General features: G+C 34.4%; 1 protein-coding gene across 2 annotated transcripts in view; it reads left to right on the top strand.

Annotated features, from left to right (window-relative positions):
* DYNC2H1 (dynein cytoplasmic 2 heavy chain 1) overlaps positions 1-16,827 on the top strand; it is a 145,427-nt gene that overhangs the window by 79,090 nt on the left and 49,510 nt on the right. For both annotated transcript variants that reach the window (XM_039718294.1, XM_039718295.1), the window contains exons 76-82: positions 510-670; positions 2,553-2,678; positions 5,722-5,832; positions 7,286-7,441; positions 9,351-9,426; positions 10,864-11,075; positions 12,803-12,907. In XM_039718294.1, coding sequence (XP_039574228.1) covers positions 510-670; positions 2,553-2,678; positions 5,722-5,832; positions 7,286-7,441; positions 9,351-9,426; positions 10,864-11,075; positions 12,803-12,907 — 947 coding nt within the window. The remainder of the gene's footprint in view (positions 1-509; positions 671-2,552; positions 2,679-5,721; positions 5,833-7,285; positions 7,442-9,350; positions 9,427-10,863; positions 11,076-12,802; positions 12,908-16,827) is intronic.

Genomic DNA, 16,827 nt, shown 5'->3' with positions numbered 1-16,827 from the left:
GTTAACACTGTTTAATTTATTTTACACTTATACATGTATCTTCAGCCTTTACTAGGTCAACATTCTAGGCATTTAAGTTGTATATTAAAACAAATATCATGTTTAAGATTTAAGTAATCATAGTACCGAGATCAGTGTAAGTTGAATAATTAAGGCTCTCAAGGGAATAAAGAGAGAAGTTCTGCTTGTGGACATACACACTGCAATTACTTTTAGCAAATGGCATAGCTTCTCATTCCACTCCTCTCTTTTTGTATGTTTTCCTCAAGACTACACTCTAAATAAAGACTGTAATTTGTCAAGCTGGAAATCCAGAAATACTTTTCTTCTCAATATGGGGTGCCTTATACCTACCTGCATGTTGTAACGATATTTTCTTCATTTTAAAACTGGATTTATGGTGTCTGCTGAGCAGAACTCTCAAACCAGATGAACTCTAGAGTGGATAATGAAGCACTCCATCATGTGTAGTCACTTTATTTCCATAATAATTCTAATTCTAATTATAGGAATAAAAGAATTATCTCCATCACCTCTGAATATGAAACGTCTGTATAAAGAGACACTGGAAATTGAGCCCATCTTGATAATAATTTCTCCTGGTGCTGATCCTTCTCAAGAATTACAGGAACTTGCCAGTGTTGAAAGAAATACTGAGTGCTACCATCAGGTCAGTCTTAGATAAGTGTGGTGATTAAAAAACACAATGTGTAAAATTTTGCTGTGGCAATATCTGTTTTACTTTGTTTTCCAAGGAAGTTAGTAAGTAAAATCATTATTGGTGTCTGTGGTGTTTTGTCGTTCCTACCTGTCTTGATACTTATTTCACATTCCACTGGCAAAATGGGCTGGAGAAGAGACACACAATTAGTCATGCTCACAGAAGCAGAATCCAAACAAGAGACATTCCTCCAGTGTGGAGAAGGAAAAATGAGAAGATGGATGGAAAAGAACAAAAGAGGCTGAGAATTGTTATACATGCTGCAGCATTATCTTTTTTGGTGTGGAGTAATTGAAACAAACAAAACCCACTAAAAACTAGACTTCATCATTTCCTCTGCTTATAGGACTTGCACACTTCTTTCTTCAATAGAAAACACAAGTCAGGTGTTCAGTGTTTTTTTAATACTTAGGTATTTTGTAAAATTCTGTAAAATATTTTGAGAAATTTTACATCCTTGAAGGGTTTCCAAGAATGCACTGGACAAAGCTCTGAGCTCCTGATTTAATCTTTCATACCTGGCCCTACTTCGAGCTGGAGATTGGACTAGATACCTCCCAGGATCCATTCCAATTCAAATTATTATATGAATCAAGAGGTTTCGTGATATTCCCAATACACAGTACCAATATCCTTTATAACTTTCTCAAAAATATTATTTCCTTCTGTCATTTGACATATTAAGAAGAGGAAAGTTGTTATCTAGCTGATAACTGGTTAGCATAGAAATGGAAAATGTCAAGTTTAATGTTGCTTTTAAATAGTCCTTGAAATTGTTCCTTTACTGGAACATAAACTGATATAATATATTTTTCCCATCAAACAGTAAATATTTAGATCCTACTGCTATCTTATCTAGCTGTGAACATTGCAGAACACATATTTCTTACTCTGCCACATGGACTTTCATATTTATCTCTAAATATCTTTTATATGTTAGACTTTAAAAATGTGGCATAGTATGGTGTTCAATTAAGGATTGGGACTCAAATCACCTGAAAGTTGTTACACTAATGAGAATATTTTTTGTTATTTTTTCCTACACTTTCTCATGTAATTTGAATAGAACATAAAATATAGAATTTTCTTCTCTCTTGATATATTTCTCACATGGGATAAAGAAAAGAGTGCTAAATTTGTGCCCTCTGCTACTATATTGCTAGTGACTTTCAGTTGTCTTCTTCTGGCTATTTTCAATTCTTTTAAGATATTATGCTCAGTTCTACTTAGTCAGAGAATCATAATGCCAAGAAAAGACTTTTCACATTGGCTAAAACCTCTTTATTTTCAACTTGTTTGTTTCAGGGTTTTTTGTTATCTTTATCTTCCAAATAGATTCTAAAGTAGAACTAATATGGTACTATAAAATGTGAAGAAAGGAGTATATACCAAACTATTAATATATCCCAGCAAAATCGAGTATTTCTCTTCAAAGGAAGTGCTTCTAACTTCTAGTCAAGAGAAACAGTTCTTATTTTGCTCTTATTTTTGCAGTTCTGCAGTAATGCAGTTTAGTCATTGTTATTTAAATTACTTTTTGACTTCCTAGGGAATATGATCACTGTCACCAAGTGATGTATGGTTTTTTCCATTAAAAGACTAGGTAATGTTATTTGTACAGGAACTGGCTAGATAAGTTGCAAAGAAAAACTTGTTTTCCTTAATCTTTTCCTACTTTAGCAACCTATCACATTAGAGAAAATTCTGGTTGTCTTTAGCACTCTTTTTTTTAACCTATGTTAAAAAATTCCTAACTTGAAAACACGATTTTGTATTTGACTGTTAAATAAGGTATGAGAGATTCTTGATACAACTGTGTCTGCCATTTCAGATTGCCATGGGCCAGGGCCAAGCTGACCTGGCTATTCAAACTTTGAGAGAATGTGCTCGGAATGGAGAATGGCTGTGTTTGAAGAACCTGCATCTCGTTACATCTTGGCTTCCTGTATTGGAGAAGGTGAGGGTAAATATATGAAGATTATATGGGAAACGAGACAAAATTAGTATGCAACATTTCAGAAGCATTTCAGGCATTCCATGTTGATGTTTAAAATTGCAGTTTAAAAATACACTTAAGTAGTTTTCTCAGTTGTGAATAAGGTGAACTGCTTCAGATCTAAGCAGCTCCCTTCTTTGTGTGAGTGCTTTAATTTTCATACAATGTACGGTACAGTATTTCTACCACATGAGTGAGCAAATGCTGCAGTTAGGACTGCTGGTATTTTATGGGATACTACCTATATTTTTTCATGAACTATGAATCTATGTATACTTGAATTTAATTTTCCCCCCTTAGTTCTAGGACTTTTTTTAAGGTTTTTTTTTTATTTTGTTTTGTTTGGTTTTGGTGTTGTTTTTTTTTTTTGAAATGCAGACTCAGGCTCAGTCACTAGGAGGTTTTTGCTAATTTGAAATTAAAATGTCTCATATTTTATAGAAACACAAATTTATGGCATATAAAATCACTAACTTGCTAATTAAAATTGATTTTATATGATATACTTTTCATGTACATCACCATGAAATCCTCAAAACAAATAAGGTCAGAAGAAAATAATGTAATTTCTTCAACAGTTACTTTCCAATTTTCAATGATTTTTGTGAAGCATAGTCCATGGACATGAGCTTGGAGTCTGTCATTTGTCTCACAGTAACCATGTGGCACGTACCTTCAGCATTCCTCTAATCCATTCTGAACAAATGGAAAGGCAAAGCAAGATAACACTGATGTGTGTGTCATGTAGTCTGAACAAGGCAGTCAACAGTAATGAAATGTTTGTAAGCTCCTTGCTGAATATGAAATTTCAGATCTTGTAAGTATTAAAATATGGATTTGTGTCAGGAGGGTCTTATTCTTTCCACATGAATGTAATACTGAATGTGTTAAACTTCTTCCTGAGCTTAATATAGACTAAGATCTGCTGATGTTTGACTCTGCACATCCCCTTGCCTGTTTTGCATGCCATTAGCAAGTGTGAGACTGTGTAATTCTTACATTTGAACATCCTCTCAAGAGACTGATGCATATTCATAAGTCAGTTCCATCCAGATACAGAAATTCAGTTCTCACAGTCTTTCAATATGGACCCAAGTGTACCACAGTGAGGTAGATTGAAAACTGGCCTAATTGTGTTACTCAAAGAGTTGCTTTCAGCATCACAAAGTCCAGTTGGATGAGCCAGTCATCAGCATTGTGCTCTAGGCATTGATACTGTGGCCAACATTGTTTAACATCCTAATTAGTGAGGTGAATAATGGAACAAAGTGCACCCTCAGCAAACAGAGATGATAAAAAACCTGAGGGAAATGGTTGATGTAACAGATAGGAGTACTTTTATTCAAAAGGACCTTGATAGACTGGAGAAATAGGCTGACAAGAACCTTGTGAAGGTCAGTAAAGGGAGCTGGCAGGTGCTTCCCATGAGAAGGAGTAACTCCAGCCACTCAAACAGTCTGGGAACAAACTGACTGAAAAACAGCTTGGCAGAAAAGATCTGGGAGTCCTGGTGGGTAAGAAGGGGACCATGAGCCAGCAAAATGACATTGCAGTGAAGACCACTGGCATCCTGGGCATCCTGGGTTTTAGGCAGTGTTGTCAGCAGGTGGAGGAAGGTCGTCCTTCCCCTCAGCACTGGTGAGACACACCTGGAATTCTGTGTCCACTACTTGGCTAGCCAGTGCAAGAGAGACATGGGCATACTGGAGCCACTTCTGTAAAGGGCTGCAAAGGTGATGAAGGAACTGGTGCATGTATCCTACAAAGAGAAACAGAGAGTACTGGGACTATTCAGCCCTGGGAAAGAGAAGCTTCATGGGGAATCGTAGTATTTTGTGTATTGGCTGATGGAAAAGAGTAAAGGAGATGGAGTCAGACCCTTTTCAGTGGTATCCCATGACAGGACAAGAGGCCATGGGCATAAACTAAAATACAGGAAATACTATTTAAATATATGATAAAATTTTTTTAATGTGAGGGTGGTCAAACAACAAAACAGGATGTCTAGAGAAGCTGCTGAGTCTCCATCCTTGGAGATACTGAAAACCTGACTGGCTCCAGGTCTGGGCAACTTGTATCTGCCTCTGCTTTGAGCACAGAGTTGAACTGGGCAGTCTCTGGTGGTTCCTTCCAAGCTTCACGATTCTGTTATACCATGTACCACTTATAGTTGTCATTTTATTTAAACAGCTGAACAAGTAATGGTTTTTCAGATTATTTCGTTATTAAAAACACTGAAAACAAAATTATAATAATTATGTTCTAGAGATTATCAGAATGAGTGGCTTGTGAGAAAGTCTTTCAAGAGGATTCTGAACTAAGTTTCTTCCAACACACATAGACAGAACTGTTGACTTTTTTCTGAAACCACTTGTCAGGCAACTTTGGTGTCTTTAATGACAAATGTGTGGGTTTCAACTGAGTGTAAAGCGCCAGTAGTGTGTTTCCATATATTCAATAATTATATATTTTTGTGAAGCCTTTATATTTGAAATAACTCTTGACAGTATTTCTCTTAGAACTCAATTTTCCAATCCTCGGTATTCTGTGAATCATGATACATGAAGGGCTTATACAACAAATACTTGAAGAAAAATAAATTAATATAGCTATTCTGGTGTTGAAAGTCATTGCGATCTCTTGTTGATATGCAGCCCACATTGCAAGCCTTCATCATTTTTGATGTAGCCTTCTGGTGTTATTGTACTTAAAAGAAGTAAAGAACTGCTGTATATTTTTATGTCCTGAATTTAGTATCTAAGAAAAAGGTGAAAATATTTGACACAGCTAGGATGAACTTCACATTTGAGCATGGCAATGATATAGAATGTGCGGAGGCAACACATCTTGAACTATAACCTTATGTGTATAAGCAACTGTCGATTTTTTAGATAAACCTAACTTTCTAATCCAGGATATTGTAATTTTGTAAATACTGTTCTATGTATAAAACCCCCCCCAATCATCTCAAAGCCAATTTCAATATATAACATCTCTTTAATAGGAGCTGAATACATTACATCCTCAACCAAACTTTCGTCTTTGGCTTACTACGGAAGTTCATCCAAAGTTTACTCCAATTTTGCTTCAGTCAAGTCTGAAAATAACTTATGAAGTAAGATCTGTTTGAAAAGCTTTTATTAGATTGTTATGTTGAATGAACCTTGATGTATAGCAAACTATATGTTTAGATAGTATAAATGGTTTTACCTTATATTTCAATTACATGTAATACAAAAATATGGGTTTACCTTGAAAGATGATTTTTTTCTAGATGCTTTTTAAATTGTAAGTATGAACTGAAAATAAGTTTACATAGGAGAACTAGCTGTTCTGTTTTGTGCTGCAGATTACTTTGTGCATTTAATCACTTTTTCTTAAAAACAAAAATCTACACAAGTGTTGTTACGTAGATGGAAAACAAGGCATTTCTCCTTGATGAATAGCCTCATCTGAAGATCACAGAATTCCACTTTCTCTTTCTTATTTTCCTTTTTGGCTTAGAGCTTTATATTCACTGGACTCTTTAAAAAAAAAAAAAAAAAAAGGCTCTTCTTCCATACAGCAGAACATACATTTAAGAGCCTTTACTCAAAATTGAGAACTTTGCATTTCAAATGACTCAGCTTAAAAAATAACTGGGACCGTGTTCCTCCAACTGATTGAAAAGTAGTCTAATCATGAATGCACTTAAGCAGTGATGTCCAAAATGAAAATCATTAGTAGGAGTGCTCCTAAATCTTCCATTGATAATGGAGTGTGGAGATTTTGCCTGCAGCTGATCTAGGAAACGTTGACCTTTAAGAGTCCAATGTTGCCGACTTTCAACAAGCTGAAATACTTACACTTTTACATTGACTGCAAGTATTTTAAAGTTTTTGCAGCACCTTTTTGCTTGTACTGAGGTCTTCAATGGTACAGAAACTGCAGGACTGTGTTACTCATTCCACTGTCTTTGGAATAATTAGAGCTTTGCACAAATGCAATATTCTAATTTTTTTTCCCTTTCCAATTGCAGTTAATATTTTGTCACCTACATGATAGGCAATGACTTGGCAAATGGTATTTGATTATTGTATGGTTGTAGTATGTTCCAATGTATGTAGAATGTTACCAATGAAGATACATACCATACTTATATGCTGGCTAACAGAGTGTAAGGATGGCATAAGGCAATTTGACATTCATCACATCACAGAAATAATTGGTAGTTGAGGTTGTAAAATCAGAATAAAGTTCTTTTGATTGAAAACAATTGAATTTACTTTATGATGATGTATTTTCATAGAGTACTGTGGTTTCACTAAGTTCTTTAGTGTAGTACAGTCCTATAAATTGATCCTGCTTACCTGGTTACCATTTCCTTCAGTGTGTTGAAGTTGTGTTCACTGTAGAATCATTCTGTTGTTAGACCATTTATTACAAACATTTTTTTCTTGTTAAATTTTATTCTATTAAGCACTGTTTGTCATTTAATTAAGTTACAAATTTCAGGTTATAATCTAAGAAAATAGTACATAAAAGTACCAAGTTTTCTGTCTTGAACAGTGTTTTTCCTTCCAATGCAGGCACCTCCAGGCCTCAAAAAAAATCTCTTGCGAACTTATGAATCTTGGACACCAGAGCAAATCAACAAAAAGGGAAATTTGTCTAGAGCACATTCTCTCTTCTGTTTAGCATGGTTTCATGCTGTATGCCAAGAAAGAAGAAATTATATCCCTCAGGTAGCTATTTATTTGCTATATTGAAAAAAATTTGCCCCATTTATTAGCTTTCATAGTCGGAAGTATTTTTCATCACGTATATGTTGGGTCATATTCAGAAATGAGAAAAACTTGGATATTTCTGGTGCCTTTATTGTCTCTGAATTAATTGCAAAATAAGATCCTGGTAAACTTAGTTCCTGTCCCTCTGAAAATTGCTTCTGCCTGCATGGGGTTATTTTGTGATTCATGGACTAAGTGATACTGCTACAGAAGTGTGGGAAAGATTCTGTGAATCCTGTTTGCATGGGACAGGCAAAAATATTATGGAAGCACAATTGAATGTAAAGATACACTGGAGGGGAGGAGGAGATTACATTGTCTGCAATTTCTTCATGCAAACTCCTTCAAGGAGAAGGAAGAACAAAGGAAATCATTAATTTCTTGTAAAGATTATAATGATTTTCAGAGTTTTTGCCTTAGCTAGATTTTTCATTAAAGTGAACATTTTTTTTTCTGGCTGCAAGATGTTTAAATTAAACAGACCAAAACAAACACCAAAAAGAAAACTGTTTTATGTCTTGTTTCTTTTATTCTATATAGACTAGATATGAAATTACTCTGTCATCTGAAGGATTTGATCTCGCACAGTTTGGAATGTTTGGGAGTTTTTTTCTAGTTTTGACTTTGTGATTTTTTAAGGTTGGTTGTCTGTTGCAGTGACAGGCTTTTGAATATGGTGTTCAAGAAGTACAATAGGTGAAAATAATTTAAGTGTTAAACTGAATGAATTCTCCTTTGTGCTTGTTCAAAATCATGTTCATTTGGCACCAGTTTTTCAAGTAACACAAGATGGGATTGGTGCTCTCTTTAATTCCACTGCACAAATGTGCATACACTGATGTGTTTATATTTCATGATTACCAGTTTCTAATATTGATGGACAATAGCTAATCTCAGGTAGAAGCCCTTGCATTTTATAATGAATTTTGAGTTGTTTTGGGTTCATGTATAGATCTGCCCAAAAACCCCAGCATGGTACTGTTAGGAGCATCTTTCCAGAATATGACCTTCAGGGTGGCTGGCTGATAGTTTTTTGTCATCTGCAGGCTGTATTCATCTCACTGGACCATGTGCATGTTGCTGACACATCTGCATTTCTCATCATGAATCATGTGCACTGTTGCTATGATATCATCCATATGCAAAGTACACTGTAAAAAGATAGAGCAATAGGATATACCATTTAGGAAATCTGAATTTCCTAAATGATTTCCCATATATCAGTATTTATTTACACTGAAAGCTTTTTGTGAGAATTATATACACAGTATGCATTCCTGCTACATAAAAACGAATGCCCCAAGAACAAAAAGAAGGTACAAAGGGCAAATGATTGAAATATGCATATGGTGATCAGCATTTTTATGGTAATAGTAGCAGTAATTGATAATTTTTTTGGTCAGACAAGAAGTGACATGAATTAAGGAGCAAGGTGATGGGAGTATTTTTAAGACGGTGTCTGAAGAATCATTCCTGTTTATGAAAATCCTGTCTGTGTACTGAAATACAAAAATGTTCTCAGAAATAAAAAATTGTATTTCAATGTATGATCTAGTCTTAGATGTCAGCAAGTTTTAGTTGAAGTAAATATTGATAGGAAATAAAATAATCTTAAGTTTATATTTTTCATACTCAATGGATTCTGGTTTTTGTAAGTATATAAATTAAATGAATTGTTACAACTGATTTTTTTTATACTACCTCTATTGAATCTTTTAAAAAATGCACTTTAGAGGACACAGGTTATTTCTTTTTTCCTTAAGTATTATACAGCATTCAGTAACCTTTTGATACTGGTATTTTACTTCATGATCATCCCTGATTAAATGATCACTAATTAAATTCTTTGGATTTCTTTTCATGATAGGGTTGGACCAAGTTTTATGAATTTTCTTTGTCTGATCTTCGTGCTGGTTTTGACATTATTGATGGACTCTTTGAAGGTAAGTCACTTCTTAAGGAAAGTCCCATTAGTAGGGATGTTGCATGAAGGGCTTTGTCTTTCTATAACACTCATATAAAAGGGGGATGCTGTAGAGCTCATTGTCAGTAAGCAAAACTAGTAGAACAGAGTGAATCATAAATCCATTTTTGGGTGTTTGGGTAAACCAATAATTCTTGGTGACAAGGGAGTGTGCTGCTCAGCTTCTTGAGTCCAGAGGAAGAAATAGGAAATACAGGGCTGCCTGTAAAATGAAATCTTGTGTGTCCATTCCTTCTCGGTGTGAGTTCCACTAAATATTGAATAAATGGATTAACTGTGAATTGAATATGAAAGAATTCTTCATTTTGAAACTCAGTATCAAATAGATCCCACTTCATTGTTCTGTTAACCAGTGTAGGAACTTCTAATATTAGTTAACAGGATAAAGGTAATTTTTTTTTTACTCCTTGCATTTTGTACAATTTCAAAGTAAAGTTAGGAACCGATATGTAGAGATAATTTATGATCATTGACTTAGATGGGATTTGTGGATGGTTAGTAATTCTGAAATCAGACCTTAGTTGTGCAGATTTGAACCACACAAAGAGTTAAAGAAATTGAATCATTAACTGTCAATGATAATCATTGATTATTACTATGAAAAAATCTTTTCTTTTGAAGGAATGATTGAAGCATTGGGATACAATAATTACCACCAGTAAACCGTCACTTAAAGAAATTGCCACTTCCCTATTTTAAGGGACTTTAGGGAGTACCTTTCTGATCAAGCTTTCAATCTGCACATGAAAGCTGTAGGACACAAGGAGATCATTGCAGTTATTTTGGGCAGCAATGATAGAATGGAGGGAAAATAAGTTACTTTGAACTTGTGGGATGTAGCTGGGTCAGAGTAGTCTAACACAACATCAATCTGACCAGGAAATTATTATTAACATGCTTAGATTTATTTGCTATGTAATTATTTGCAAAATATCTGTCTTGGACCTCGTTGTGTTTGAAAGATGACATTTCCAGTAATCTTTCCTATTTGGAGCATGATCTGCTTTTGGTTTAATCAATCCGATGGTACCATGGTAGAAAATAGTGTATAAAATTTTATTTATGACAAAGGAGCACAACATGAATGTTTTAATAGCCTAATTTCTGAAATGCGTATAACCAATTAGTTCAAAAAGCATTTCAAGTCTAAAGCAAAATTTCTAATAATTCATTTGCAACACACTAAGTGTTCGTTTTTTCAATGCCAGATATTTACAAACTCTTTCAAGTTCCTGCAGCTTTTACTATTTGGTCATATAGAAGAAAAATCAAAACTTAATTATTTGATGTGTTCATCTCTTCATATTACCCTGAAGAACTGCAGTGGCAAGAAGAAATGCTTATAATGCAATGCTATTCAGTGATACAAAACTAATACTAATTAATTAATTCATAGGTTCCAAAGATTTTCAGTGGGAATTTGTTCATGGCTTGTTTGAAAATGCAATTTATGGAGGTCGTGTAGATAATTATTTTGATATGAGAGTTCTTCGGTCCTACTTGGAGCAGCTTTTCAATTCACGAATCATTGGCAGTTTAAATGCCAGAGGCAAGAAGATGAGTACTTTCCCGTGTTCGATCTCTTTACCGAATTCCTGCAGCATTTTGGTAGGTATACATCTTCTATCACCTAAAAAAGAATTAATTTTCAAGAATTTTTCTTGAAATGCTTCCACAAAGAAAACCCAGGTTACAATCTAAAGGATACCTCTGTTTCTCTTTTGTGTGGAGCATTAACTCTGTCAGTTTGCTATTCTTTTTGTGGTGTCTGATTGGACTGTGGTGCAGAGTGGCCTAGCGATGAAGAGTTCAGTAAAAGAAATTGGATTAATTTATGATTAGATGAAAGATATAATTAAGTTTTTATATAATTAGTATTTTAACATAAAAGTGTTTTTTTAAAGACTGCTAAATATTCCTACAACTTCTGGATGAAACAGGAAAATATACCTGAATATATCTGAATATACCTTCTTGTTTCCTAAATACATCAACATTCTGACAATCTGTTGACAGGCCATGGAAGGTATATGACATTTTATTTGGTGATAAGTATGGATTCTGATTCTCCTTCAGTATTTCTCTAGTGTAAAAAGAGAGGGAATCCAACAGTCTAAACAACTGATCTCTCTCTTTCCTTTCACAATATAATTATTGTTGTTACTGTGATTAAGATTCACTTGCTTTTTAATGGAAGACTCCATACTAGACCTCTAATATGAATGGATATGAATAATACTATCTCAGTTAAACTAAACTGCTGTAATCTGGTGTTCTTTACCTGGATTCTGACTACTCAGAATTTACTACTTTATTATGACCATTATTTATTTTCTATAGATGTGCTGAGTTAATATCGTAAAACCAGAAGGGATAAACAAACCAGTCTGGTCTCTGTTCTTGTAGATAATATGGTCAAGTAAATGAGTTTTCTTTTCTACCCTGTACAGCATTTGATATCTCTCGATATCTTATATGATAATTTATGTAAGAATTTATGGTTCTGTGTCTTCAAGTAGTATTTCCTCAGTGTTACTGTTGTTACCTCTGAAGTGAGATTCCATGTTAAAGTGAATTGTGCATATCCAGCACATGCTCCTGCAAGCAAAGACAAAATACACATGGCACATTTGCAACGGGGGGCAGCCAGACTTTCAGATAGTAAATATTTTTGCCTTTAAAACACAATAAAAGATATGTTCAACACCATCAGTCTACCTGAATCTGCAAGGCCTCTGTCTGTTTTGTGCAAGAGAACATCATGAGTGACTATTACACTGTAACCACTATTGATGCTATTCTCTATCTTCAATGATTGTGCAAACCTTTTTTTACCTAAACTATTTCACTTTCTCTGAGTGAATATTTTTGTGGATTTAAATAGAAGTGAGTGCTCTTAATTTTATAAATATGTATTATACTCTTATTAGAATTCCAAATGCCAAAGTTTTTTTTTGGTGGTGTTTTTTTGTGGTGTTTTTTTTTTTTTTTGCATTGTCACTAATCTTACCTTTAAGTTTTCAACAAAAATATTGTATCTACTTTTCAGGGACAGTCTTGGTGTGCTTTTGTTTTCATTTGGTAGCATTACTGTAATCAGAATTGCTTTTTGGTCTTCTAGAGTGGAAATGTTACATAAAAGAAGATATTTTCTGATAAATAAAATGAAGAAATCTATAAATAAGATTACCATAATAGGTCATGTCTTATATACTTTTTTAATCTTTGTGTTGTGCTCTGCACTTAATGAAATTCTTTTTCAGCATATGCTGTTAATTTTCATGAGTGGAATAAAAAGTTCCCTCTGTTGCGTCTATTGTTTTCTTTTTATGCAGGATTATCGTAATATTATTGAAAGTCTCCCAGAAGATGATAAACCTGACTTTTTTGGCCTGCCAGCTAATATTGCTCGTTCATCACAGCGTATCATCAGTTCCCAGGTAAAGTTAGCATTTTTCATTGACCTCTGAATCCTTTCTGCAGCCATTATAAGATGAAGAACCCAACCACCTCTTCATAAATGCCATTTCCATAAGGAAGTCAGAGTAAATTGTTGTATTTTTAAAAATATTTTCACTTCTATCTGTTTGCAGCAGATGTCTTCCCAGAGGGAGGAGTGCTTGTAGAATAGATAAGGAAAACTGCCCACTTAACAGAGGACAACTGCCATACAGATGGCAAATAGAATACAATTTGCTTGGCGATCCAGGACAATTTAAAAAATATTTTGACTTTTATCTGTAGAATATTTTAATATAATAACATTTAATCTTTAGTTACAAGAGTATTCATTTAGAACCTAAATGAACAGATAATTATTGAGAAAGTTTGCAATAGTAAAGTTCAGGTCACATTGAAGAGTGGTACGATAGTTTTGCACATGGAATATGGGCAAGGTTTTATGCTTTTGCTGAAACAGAAATTCTGAAAAATTTTTCTAGAAGTTCAAGAGTTCTTCCAATTAGTCAAAAAATTCCTTTCCAATTAGAAATATGAAGTGAAGTCTAGATGAGAGCATACAATTACTGTATAGGTGCAGTTAAAGAGTGCAATCTTTTAAATACTCATTAGCATAGTTTATTTGACTGGTAAATTAGTTGTGTCAGATAATGTGAAAGTTGATGCGTTTGAGACTCTTAAATCAGAACTGTGAAGTCAGTTGGTCTATATATCAAGGCTCTCTGTAATTTTCTGCCCAGCCCTGGTGTGATTTATGTACAGACAAGTTATAGAGTGGAAAAAATTAAGTTATAGAATCATAGGTTGGAAGAACTTCAGTGATCATCTGGTCCAACCATTCTTAGCAAAACCAATACGTTCCCTATAACTGGAATTTCCTATTAATTCAAGACTAAGAATTGCAGTTTTTTAACAAAATACCTAATTGTTTGCTCACAGTCACTTAAAAAGGGCTCCAAGCAGAAACTTCCTATTGGAGTAAGACCTCTGATCTACTGAAAAAAAACAAAAAAGCCTTGGAGTATTGCATTTGTTGCCTATCAAATATACGACTGGCAAATTTGTTTAAATATTTCTGTTCACTTAAATCCATAGCTGTATTGTCAAACTATTTGTGGTTTCTTTAGAACATGCAGACATAAAGATACGTAAAGACAAATGAGTAGGGTGAAAGTGCATAAGGTAAATAGGATGAACTGAAGAACTTGTCTATTACATAGTTAATACATGCTCCAAGATTAAACATATCTCTCTCTTTGATTTTGCCTTAAAATCATTTACATAAACATCCATTTAGATGCTTTTGTTTCTCTCAGATTCACTGTAGACTGCTGATTATTTTTATTATTTCAGCTGTGCTTGCATAACTTGTTAAAATCTGCAGTTGTTAAAAAATGCTAATATTTGAAAATCAGAATAGACTCAGAGTTCTCGTGTAAAGGGAAATAGATGAGTGCATTTACATGTAAACTCACATTCTGCTGAACTGTTCTGCCATAGCATTGATTATAAGCTATAAACTATGGGTTATAATCTTGAAAATGTGAGAGTTCTCTAGTTACAGTTCTGTGATGATTTTTTTTGTCATATGAGATATTTTCTCATCCTTCCGATAGTATTTTGCAGTATATCTTTAAATCTTAGGCAATTTAAGTGACAGAAATGAGAGATTTTCTTTAAACTGTGCTTCTTCCTCACTGTGAATTCTACTCCCTTTCCATTTCTGACAGTTTTAGTTCTGTAGGTGATCCCATGGCTCACAACTGGAAATTAAGGGGTCGTTTTCTAACAGGAGTGTTTCTCAGAAATCCATTACCAAGCTAAAGGTAATGAACAAGGACAGTCAGAAATCAGTTGATACCAGCTCAGCTGCCATGTCTTTAGAATTAGAAAGGTGAAATGTAGTACAATGTCCACTACTTCACTGATTCGCTAGACTTTCTATGAATATTATTAATTTTTCATGCTGAAGTGATAGCTTGTGTTGCTGCAGCAACACACTTTAGTAGAAATAGGCTGCAGCACAGTGCAGCATTTTGAAGTCATGCAGGTACCTCTTCTGTAACCTATGCATTACCAGTGTTTGGGCAAACCCAAAACATCAATAAAAAGAAAGGGTCTTTTAAACGAAATTTTGCAAGTGTTTTTATATTACTATATTCACAGCTTCTTATCAGCAGAGAACTTTTCTAATTTAAAAGCTGAATATTGCTACCAGTATTATTTTTACACTGGCAATTACTAATTGATTTACTAGAAATTATGTCTTGCAATGATCTGTAGTGTAATTCAGAGAGTATTAATATTGAATGCATACAGATAAACAAATTTTACTTAAAAAGACATGACTTAGTGTTTTTTCCTGAATTATGTGCTTAGTTGCTCTAAGTAGACAAAGAAAAGTAAAGTTTTAGAGCCTGGAGTTTTAGAGTTCCCTGTGTCTCTGTTTCTGCCTCTCCTGAGGTTAGAGCAAGCCTTTGACACATCTCTTATGTTGAATAAGATCATGAATAATCTCACACCTCTTTCTATGTTCTCTTTGCAGAACAGTGCATTAAAATAGAAAAAATCTCCACTGCCAGTGCAGCTGCAGGAGTCAGTATACCTCATCCTATGTATTTTACACTAGTAGAAGGTTTCTGTACTGCAGCTCAGTTTCCTCATACTCAACAACAGTCCTCTCCACTTAGTTACAGTCATGCTCCTTCCTCCTGATCTGATAAACACTGTATTTTGCCTGCATATTGGCCCATTTTCAGATGGTCCAGTTCCCAGTCTAAGTTATAACCAGTGATTAGAGCAATCAAACTATGTGGAGGTTTGCTTTAGGTTTCCTGTGCAATAAGAAGAGTCTGTAATTTAGATATCTCTCCAGTGACCTTCTTGCAAAATGGGCTTCTGGTGCTAGTGGACTCATCTCTTATTCTTAGTTCTGTGCTTTTATAAATTCTTATCTACAAATCTCATCCTTAATTGTAATTGTAATAGAACTATACATAAGTGTCATCATCAAAATAAAATTTATTCTATGTGATAAATGGAATTTTGACAGATTGAAACAGACAGACATGTGTATGTATTTTTAAACCTTGAAAAAGCAATAAGAACTATCCTGTTCTGTGCAGGATTTACCCTACCTGCAAATAAGATAACTTATTGCCAGTAACCACCTTAGGAGGATGAAATGAAAATGCAGAGACATTGTTTTATCTCCTTTCTTTGCACAGCAGACATATTTACTGCAGGCACTCTAGAGAGTGTAGCATGTGCTGAGTGATCCCAACAAATCCTGCCAAATGCAAATGACTGCAGCCTGTAAGTAGTAGCTATATATGATCACTCAACTGGGTAATCTAAACATTCTTCAATAATACAGTAAATTATTTTGAGAAAAAAGACAATCAGTAGCTGGCAGGTTGTACAAGATTCTTCAAATATGACTGCCAATGATAATGAATATGGCTAGCATGTGGTTTGCTCATTGCTAGTTTCTGTGTGCAATACAATGTTTAATAATTCTAATAATATCTTGCCTCAGGAATTCAGCATTCTTTTATGCATTATAATGCTTCACAGAGAGTATCATATGAGACAGGTTAAGTCTCAGTAAGGTTGAAGATCAGGTTGTTTTGGATATTTTCATAAATGAATGAGTACTCTCTCACATTATCATGCAAAGATAAAGGATAGTTTCAGTCTCTCTATACTTGGACTTGATTCTTTTATGTCCGCCATCCCAGTGATGGCACAAGTGGAAGGCAAAGCTGTAGATTTGCAGTAGCTTTTTATGACTTTCTGAGGCTGATTGTGCATGCCTAATTGAAACTTACTTTTTAAAGTTAATGGAGTACTGTGTCAAGTGAGTGGGACTGCATGCTGGAGCAGGGAAAGAGAGTGAGGA

The sequence above is a fragment of the Passer montanus genome, unplaced genomic scaffold (genome assembly GCF_014805655.1).
Source record: "Passer montanus isolate IOZ18808 unplaced genomic scaffold, ASM1480565v1 scaffold4, whole genome shotgun sequence".
NCBI classification, from domain to species: domain Eukaryota; kingdom Metazoa; phylum Chordata; class Aves; order Passeriformes; family Passeridae; genus Passer; species Passer montanus.
The sequence above is the reverse complement of the archived record's forward strand: the minus strand, read 5'-3'. Positions and strand labels throughout refer to the sequence as shown.